Source organism: Megascapheus bottae, chromosome 1 (assembly GCF_031878675.1).
Source record: "Megascapheus bottae isolate mThoBot1 chromosome 1, mThoBot2.hap1, whole genome shotgun sequence".
NCBI classification, from domain to species: Eukaryota; Metazoa; Chordata; class Mammalia; order Rodentia; family Geomyidae; genus Megascapheus; species Megascapheus bottae.
In genome coordinates this window covers 104,126,982-104,136,009 of record NC_143509.1, presented here as the reverse complement: position 1 = coordinate 104,136,009, position 9,028 = coordinate 104,126,982, and the positions used below count along the sequence as shown (strand labels likewise).

The 9,028-nt window shown below is 66.5% G+C and overlaps 1 protein-coding gene across 1 annotated transcript; it reads right to left on the bottom strand.

The window, feature by feature from the left end:
• Positions 1 to 854: 854 nt before the first annotated feature.
• Positions 855 to 8,946, bottom strand: Aire (autoimmune regulator). Its single transcript, XM_090331506.1, has 16 exons — positions 8,727 to 8,946; positions 8,634 to 8,680; positions 8,139 to 8,453; positions 7,579 to 7,753; positions 7,263 to 7,418; positions 6,362 to 6,430; positions 5,675 to 5,788; positions 5,096 to 5,244; positions 4,944 to 5,009; positions 4,110 to 4,225; positions 3,699 to 3,798; positions 3,161 to 3,352; positions 2,565 to 2,683; positions 2,353 to 2,452; positions 1,470 to 1,538; positions 855 to 935 (listed from the first exon to the last, which is right to left on the bottom strand). The coding sequence occupies exons 1-16, from the start codon at positions 8,944 to 8,946 to the stop codon at positions 855 to 857; spliced, it is 2,088 nt and encodes a 695-aa protein (XP_090187632.1).
• Between the last annotated feature and the right edge of the window lie 82 nt (positions 8,947 to 9,028).

Genomic DNA, 9,028 nt, shown 5'->3' with positions numbered 1-9,028 from the left:
GGGAGCTTGGATGCCCCACCCACCCGTCTCTTCCCTCAGACCTCTTGAGCCAGTGCACAGAGCGTGAAAGATGGTAAGAGTGGTTGCAAGCATGGGAAAGGAGAGGTGGCTGGGCAAGGTGAGGGGCTCACCCCCTGTTTGGGGGGGACCATCCCTCCTGTTGGGGTAAGGTCCAGGTGACTGAGGCAGACCAGGGTGGTCAGGGATTCTGGTGGAGGAGATGACAGCCACTGAGGGCCCCGGACAGCCAGCCACTGGAACCCTGACTCTAGGGCCTGAGAACTCTCCAGTCCAGTCTAGCAGGACTGTGGCTAACTGAGGAAGTGGACAAGGACAGAGCCTTAGCTCAAGATGGCGATGGTGCCCAGGTCAAGCCGTTCAGGTTGGACTCTAATGGAGCTGTCTGCGAGGCGGGCGGAGCTGACCACACTCCGTAGGCTGAGGTGGTGGCCTGAGCTTGGAGGACGCCATGGAAGGAAGGGGGCTCTGTGATGGGGACCGAGGCAGGGGACAGAGTTGGGGCAGGGGAACACAGCCCTGCCCACGTCTCAAGGAGATCCTGCTCCTGGCATCTCTTCCCGTGACACGAGTTGTGCCCAGGCAGCCAGGCCTGATCTGTGCCAGCGTGCAGACCCCCGAAACACCCCCAACTGCAGAGCTCCTCGCACAGAAGTGATTTTAATTCACACATGGTGGCAGGGCTGACGACACTCAGACTCTCCAGGTCTTCTTGGCCCTCACGTGGCCCAGCTGCCCCCCTGGGCCCCCAGAGCAGAGCGGCTGGCTGTGGGCATGAGGGGGCCCCCCACAGTCCACGGCTGCCGTCCAGGGCTGCCATCCAGAGCTGCCCTGGGTCAGGAGGAGAAGGGTGGCGCCTCAGCCAGCGGGCGGGCCATGCTCTGGATGGCCCACTGCAGAATGCCGTCGAAGGAGTGCTGCAAGACAGAGAGCTGCCGTTGAAGAAGGAGTGCTGCAAGACAGCGAGCAGCCCCGCTGGGCCCTGAGCCCAAGGAGGCGGGGCGGAGCACTCACGGCCGCCTATCATGGCCGCCTCTGCCAACTCAAAGGTGGGAGACTGCGGACCGGGCCCTCGGGACATCCTCTAGGGGACGCCTGGTCTAGTGCCCGTCAAAGCACAGGCTGACCAGGCGCCGATGGCCCAGCACGGCCTTCACGCCTCCGAATGCCTGCCCTGCTCGGAGCCCTGATTCCACTCCCAGCACCCAGTCCCCGGCCCCACTTGCGGGCTCCAGGGTCTCAAGAGTGCATTTATTGTCCGGGAAGGGGGCCATGCAGGGCCCCCGGCACCCCGTGGTCCCCCAGCCCCTGGGTTTCCTGCACCCCACGTCCCTCCCTGTGGCACCCCTCCCGGGAGGGCAGCCTGAGACTCGGGGAAGGAGCCGACCCCGGGCATGCCCCGTGCTGGGGCTGCAGTGGGGAGTGAGCGCCGGGCCCGAGGTGACCGTTACCTCATTCAGGAGAGACTCCAGGTCATCCCTGGGCAGCACAGACTCCTGACTGGTAGAGTCACCCGCCACCTGGAACCCACAGGGACATGCCAACCCGGCCCTGCTGCACCGGAGTGGAGGCAGGTCCCGCACCCGGCACCCGGTACACAGCCCCTCGTGGAGACGCGGGGCAGGGAGGGCGTGAGGGAGCCCGGGCTGTCTGCCCCCTCCATTGAGTGTGGCTTCTGGGGGACAGCAGGGGACCCACAGAGCTGGCTAGGAGGCCACACAGGCAGTGTAGACCCAGACCCCAGAGAGCACAGGGCTGGGCCCAATGCCAGCCAGCCACTACCCTGCAGGAACGCTGGGTCCCACCATGGGAATAAACCGCAGCTATGCCGCTCCTGGGGCTGGAAGACCCGGGATGCCGAGCTGTACAAAATTGCTGGGCTTGCAGCCAGCAGCACCAGCTCTAGCTCTGCACACCGGCGGCCTGACAGCACGGGGCCGGGGGCCACAAAGGTGCCAGGGACCTGGAAAAGCACCTGGCAGATTGGTGCAGAAGTATGAGATGAAAGAGACTTCTAGAAGGCAGAGAGAGGGCTGGCTCCTCCTGAGCTCAGGACCAGTGCCTGTGTGTGTGTGTGTGTGTGTGTGTGTGTGTGTGTGTGTGTGTGTGTGTGTGTGTGCATATGTGTGTGGATCTAAAGGAATTGGTTCAGTTTCTAAAAAGAAGGAGGTAGGAAGGGAAGGAGGGAGAAAAAGGGGGAAAAAACAACAACTATGGAGCCGTTAGCCACTGGCCATGTCCGATTCCCGGCACCTGGCCAGCTGGAGCCCTGAGGCGGGCCCTCCCCCACCCCCCACCGCAGGGGTCCCACCCAGCACCTGCAGTAGCACTGACCTTGGCGGGCCCAGGGGCAGGCGGCCCAGGGCTCCCGGCAGGCCTCTCCTCCCCGGACCCCACCGAGCCTCCAGAGCAGGACTTGCAGTGCAGGCTGGTCCTAGCAGGGTGCGGAGAGGCTTGGACCAGTCTGAGCACCTTTAGGATGGGAAGGGAGGGAGGGAGGCACCTGCCCTTCCTCCCTGGCCCTCCCACTCTGCCCTGGCACTCACCCAGGCTGGATGGGACCCGCCGGGAAGTGGCAGCGCCAGTGGAAGGCGGCGGCACAGTACGCACAGCGCAGGACATCCGTCCCGTCCCCGCACACCCCGCATCGAGCAGGCACCCGGCCCTGCAGCAGGGGGGCAGGCCGGTGATCCCAGGCAGAGTTTGGGGGTCAAACTTGTGCACTCCACACTCTACCAGGAGCCCCTGCAGGGCCCGGCTCACAGGTCCCGCGTCCGGCCCCACACATGGCTGTGAGTCCCGGCGATGGAATGGAGTTCAACCTCAACACCTTTCTACTGCTCTCTCTGGCTGGTCCAGGCTCCCCACGGCCTCTCCAGAGAGGATTCGGGGAGCAGGACCTGGCCATCCAGAGGTCCTCTGCTCTCCTCTGGGTGCCCCCCAGCCCCACCCCGCCTCTGGGGTTCTTGCAGTCCACAAGGAATCCCCCCTCGCCCTGGACCCTCTGTCACTCCGCGTCAGTGTCTCCCCGGCTTCTGTGGCGGGTGAGGCCCCTCTCCCATCCTAATCAGCTTCCCTCCTGCCTCCTGTCCATCCCCAACACAGCACCCCGATCTCAGACCCCGCCAGCCACCCCTCACACCTGCTGGCTCTCGGGGCCGGAGCTCGTCAGTGGGTGCAGGGCCAGCGGCTCCTGTGGCTCCGGCACCGGCTGGGCGGTGGACGAAGGTGGGGCGAGCAGGGGTGGGTAGGGGAGGGAAGACTCCGTGCCCGCCGGCGGCTCCCTGAGCAGGCCCCTGGTCTCCTGGCCTCCTGGCCTCGGCCCCTGGAGGACCTGGAACCCAGGAGTGAGCGCTCCGAGGGACCACGACACCCACGTGCCAGCAGGGGCCCCACCACAGCGGTCTGGCGCTCAAGGAATGCCAGGCAAGGCCCGGGGCAGCGGGGAGTCCTCAGCTCCGTGGCCTGCAGAAGGGCTCCCACGCCTTCCTGAGTGAGAGCGGGTGCCCGTGGCCGTGGGGCCTGGAGCGTGGACACATGCTCGGTGCAGAGCAGGGTGTGTCTCGGCCTCACCCTTCCCCCTCGCCCCAGGGAATGTCGGCAGCCCCTCCTAGCCGGCCGACCCCACAGGAGCGGCCGTGAGACCGCCGTGGGGGGAGGCGTGCCCAGGCCCGGCTTACCGGGGTCTCTGTGGGAGGCACCCGGGGTCGAGGCCGCTCGGCCAGGGACAGGCTCTGCCGGGCTCTCCCCTGGAGGCAGCCGGCGCACCTCCAGGTGCCACTGGATGCGTTGTCATTGGCCACAGGCATGCAGGACAAAGCAGAGACCCCAGAGGACCATCAGGGCCCAGCAGCCCTTCACGTCACCAGCGCAGCCCCAGGCAGGCAGCCATCCGGAGACCCCGCCAGTGGGTCAACGTCCCCTGAGGGCCACTTGGACAAGCTCAGCCAGGCCTTCAGCAGGACCCTGCCCACCACCGGCCTGTGCGGTCCAGAGCCGCTGGGGTTTGAGCCATCAGGCTCCTTGGAGCCGTAAGTCAGGGTGAGGAGGGGTGGCTCGCCTGGGGACCCTGCATGGTGGCGGGGACTCACCTGGGGACCCCATGCAGCGGGGGGGACAGGCAGGCCAGGTGGAAGGCCCGGGGACAGCCGTCGCAGCAGATGAGCTCTCCGCCATCGCGGCACACGGCACATTCGTCCTCATTCTTCTGACCAGGCAAGAGGGGCTCATGCAGACCCCGGGATGGGGCACGGTGCCTCCCCCCCCCAGAAGACGTCAGCCTCCAGGGTCCGGCGTCAGCCTCCAGGGTCCGGCTCTCCACCCCCTCCTGCCCCTGCCGCCCCCCTGGCAGCTGAATCTGAGGCTCAGGTCCCAGTGGGGCCATTCCACTCGGGAACAAGCACCCCACCCTCGACAGGGCAGCAGGCAGATGGGCCCGGTGTGGCCTGTCAGTTGAGGCCCCTGCCGCCACCCAGGCCCGGCCCTCCGACGCCCGGCCCTCTGTGCTCTATTATGGAGCGCTGCGGCGTGGGGGAGGGCGTCGGGGACGGCAGAGAGGCCACACCAGGCCAAGGTTCTGACCTGTTAACCACGGGTGGACCTGACGCCCCCAGAAATCCTCCGCTCTGCCACAGCCCCCTCCCCTGGCACACACACCCCATTTGCAAGTAGTTTTCAGGGCTCCAGAAGTCCTCACCTCCCTTACTTACTCGAAATCATCCAGCGTGTTATCAGGGAGAAAAATACCGCCAGGAACAGGAGGAAGGGAAAGGAAGAGGAAGAGGAAGAGGAAGAGGAAGAGGGCTCCATGGTGGAGCTCAGGGCTCTGTGTTGCAAGCATCTAAGTGCCACGACAAGGGGCGACAGTGACATGAGGACCCCGGGGCTCGAGGAAGGGCGGGCGCCCGTGTGGGCGTGGGCGCTACCTGGTGAAGATGGGGCTCGCTGGGGGCGGCCCTGCCCGGCTGCTCCGGTCTCTGCTCTCCTCCACCCTGCCAGGGAGGACAGGGTGCTGCAGGGGTGACCCCTGGGGACGGGAGCACACTCACCCCCACCCCCCGCAGCAGGCAGTGCTTACAGGGGCAGCGCCTGGGCCTCCCTTGGCCCTGACCGGAGGCTTCAGGCCCCCGCCCCCGCGAGCCTTGTTCTTGGCATTGCTGCTGGGGTCTTCAAACTTGCTGGGGGTGTAAAACTCTCCTCCAAGCTGGATGCACTTCTTGGATCCCCCTGGGGAGACGCACACGGGAACTCTGGGCCCCGCCCCTCGGGTCCCACCCAGAACCTCAGGGCAGGCCTCACTTGGAAACAGGGCCTTTGCCCATGGCACATTATTGCTGACAGTAACGTGGCACGGGTCTGATGGCATGGGTGGATGCCAGACGAAACGTCCTAAGGTGTCCCCTGTGACCCAGCAACACCCATCCCCCATGGAGGAGGGAGGGCACCGTGCCCGGGTGTGGGCGGGAGCCGCTGGCCTGGCAGACGGCCCCTCACTGTGGGGGGAGTCCCCTGGTGTCTGCACGCTGTGCAAGGGCAGCAGAAGCTTGAGAAGAATGCAGGTCACCCGCTGCAGCTGGTGTGCGGAGGACACCCCTTCAGTCCTGCCCCCCCCCACCCCCCGGCCCTCCCTCCCCCTCCCTCCTCCCCTCCCACCTACCCGACTCGAAGACCTGCTGGATGAGGATCCCCTCCACAGCCCCACGGGCCCCTGAGCTGTCCCCAGAGGACATGGCCACCGCTCTCTGGACTGAAGTAGACATGGCCTGAATCCCTGAGGAGGGGAAGCCTGCGTGACAGCTGTCAAGTGGAAGGTGGATCCACGCCCAGGGCAGGGCTGTAGAGTCCCCGTCCCTTCAAACAGGGCACACTGCCGGTCTGAGGCCTCCAGGCACGGCCTCCCCCAGATAAGCTCAGAGCCGGGCTACAAGTGTGTGCGTGCACGCATGCGGGTGTGCAGGGCTGCATACACGGCATCCCCAGAGCTGAGCACAGCGTGCGAGCCAGAGTCCCCAGGTCTGACCCAGGGTCGGCAAGCCTGAGGGATCAGGTGCCCTGGGCATGATGGGGCAGACAAGAGGGGTGTGGGCTTCATCCAGTGAGGGGCCAGGGTGGTTTTCTACGGACACTGTGTCTGGACTGGCCCTGACGTGGGGGCAGGAGCACCCGCGGTGGGCAGGGTGGAGGGGGTGAACAGTAAACGTCATACTCTAATCTCCCCTGCGTTTGGCCACCCAAACAAGGCTGACGGATGACACCTCCCCCCCACCGGGCCCCAGCTCCCCCAGGACCTTGGACAGGCCTTGGCGGGCAGGGCCCCCAGCCCGGACCTCTTGTCCCTGCTCACCGTTCCCCAGGCGCTGCGGCTCCACACTGCCCTCGGGCTTCTTGGGGGGCTTGGCTTTTGGCTGGGAGCCTGCGAGGAAGAACCAGAGGCAGCCTGGCCAGCTTCTCCTGGCAGCCTCTCCAGGCTGGGGAGAAGTTGATGGACCCACAAGGAGGGCTGGGGCCCAGGAGGAGGGAGGAGGGCTCAGGAGGAGGGCTGGGGGCTCAGAAGACGGGATAGAGGTCCAGAAGGAGGGCTGGGGGCCTAAGAGGAGGGCTGAGGGCTCAGGAGATAGGCTGGGGGCTCAGGAGATGGGATAGGGGACCCAGAAGGAGGGCTGGGGGCCCAGGAGATGGGATAGGGGACCCAGAAGGAGGGCTGAGGGCTCAGGAGACGGGATAGGGGACCCAGAAGGAGGGCTGAGGGCTCAGGAGACGGGATAGGGGTCCAGGAGAAGGGCTGGGGGCTCAGGAGGAGGGCTGGGGGCCTAAGAGGAGGGCTGAGGGCTCAGGAAATGGGCTGGGGGCTCAGGAGATGGGCTGGGGGCTCAGGAGGAGGGCTGAGGGCCCAGGAGATGGGATAGGGGACCCAGAAGGAGGGCTGAGGGCTCAGGAGACGGGATAGGGGTCCAGGAGAAGGGCTGGGGGCTCCCTGGCTGTGCTGGACGGCTTCCCTCCACTAGGAAAAGGACAAGGAAGCCACCTACCTGCCTTGGCCCTGGGGAGCTCAGCCTTTGGGTAGAAAGCCCCCAGGAGCTGCTGGCCCACCCAGGGTGTGGGCCCACCCAGGGTGCAGCTCTGAGGACAGAGGGGTCCTTTCAGCAGGGGGAGGCTAGCGTTGTGTCAGGACAGGAGGCAGGATAGGTGCCCTGGGGCCAGTAAGGGCAGCGTTGTCCCCCAAGGACGGGCTCCTCCCTGGGTACCTGGGCTGGAGGTGCCCTTTGGGGGCAGGGTGGCAGGCAGGGCGGCTCGAGGGTCCTCCAAGACCTTCCTCTTGGTGGGCGGTCTGGGTGGCAAGGCCGGGTTCTTGGGGCCTGTAGGGAGCTTCCTGCCTCTCCTGGGCTGGCTGAGGTCCACGTCTGCAGCTTGTAGAGAGGAAGGCGTCGGCTCTAAGGTCCCCTGGGGGGCGGGCACCAGACTGGGCACCTCGGGGACCCCCCATCCTCCATCTTACTCTAGTGGCTCCAACACCGTACCCCCCCCTCCCGGCTGCTGAGCTGAGAAGGCCCCGCACATCACCTCTGGGGAAGCCGTCCAGGATAGGCTGCAGACGGCTGTAGCGCTCAAGGTTGTAGTCCTTGAAGAGAACCTTCCAGAAGTCAAGGACTGTCCCTGTGTCCTGTGTCAGCAGCCAGGACAGAAGCGCATGGAAGGCCTGGGGGCAGCCCTCTTTCTCCTTCAGACGGAGGGTCTCCTGCAGCGACAGACGAGCTGGGGAGGGTCCCTGCCCCCTCCACGCCCCCTCTTGCTGCCCCCATCGGGCCCCAGGTCTCCCGGGGCCCCCTGGGACCTGGCCTGCCTCTGCCCTCCTGGGCCCAGGGCATGGACTAGCAAGCAAGAGACGAGCCCAGAACTTGGTGTCCCCAAGGGACCTGGGATGGGGTGGTCACGGCCGTCCTGGGTGAGGGGCTGGGAGTGGGCTGGTCTGGAACGTTCTTCAAGGAGAGGAGGCCTGGGACACGCTGGGGACACGCTGGGGACACGCTGGGGACACGCTGGGGACACGCTGGGGACACGCTGGGGACTGGCGCCTCGTCCTGGGACCCCCTCCTGCCCTAGGCCCCGTGGGGGCAGGTCACCTGGAACTTGTCCTCGGGCACCACGTCGTGGTCCACCAGGGCGTGCAGCAGCGGGAAGGGGCCGTCCACGGCCACGGCAATCTCAGTGCGGTGCAGCCTCAGCAGGCGGCGCACGGCCTCTCCCGCAGCCCGGGCCTCGCCAGCCATCAGATGGGAGGTGGCCTCTCGGGCTTCCCGCCGGCTCCCCACGCTGGCTCCCCCCGGGCCTCTCCTAGCCCCGGCCTGCAGCAGGGCCTCCCTGAGTGTCTGGGCGCTGGCCTGGGGGGCCCTGCACACAGTGGGCGCCAGGCGGGCCACCCTGTTATACCACCCCAGCTGGGAAAGAGCCAATCAGGGCGGCTCCTGCAGGGCCTCGTGGCCCAGTTCAGTGTCAATGCTCCCCCTCCCGTGCTGAGACAGCTCGTCTTTCTCTCTTCTGTGCACCAAGCTGCTGGGGGCGAGGGAAACTGGGGGGACTTTCCCTCAGGCCTCCTTATTTGTGGGGCATAAGCTCACCCTGGCCTCGGAGGAGTGGGGACCCGTGAGTGGCCGCAGTGAGGAATCTGCCCGAGAGAAAAACAGGGGCAGCCACACAGGGAGGCCCCCAACCTAGCTGGGAGCTCTGTTCCTGTGCCACCCGGGCAGTGGTGGAGGGCGCGGGTGGGGGGCTCCTGGCCCCTGAAGCTTCTGAGCCTCCCCAGCCATGCAGGCCCAGAAAATCCTTCTCTTTTTGAGCGCGTTTAACCAGGGCCCAGGCCAAACGCCCGAGGAAGTGAGGCCCCAGCAAGACAGCGGGCCGCGGGCCCTCACGCTCCTTCCCCGCGTCCATCACGATCTGGGCGCTTCCGGGCAAAGGTGCCCAGAGAGCTGGCTACAGGCGCCTCACGCCGGTGGTGCCCGCTGCTCAGGAG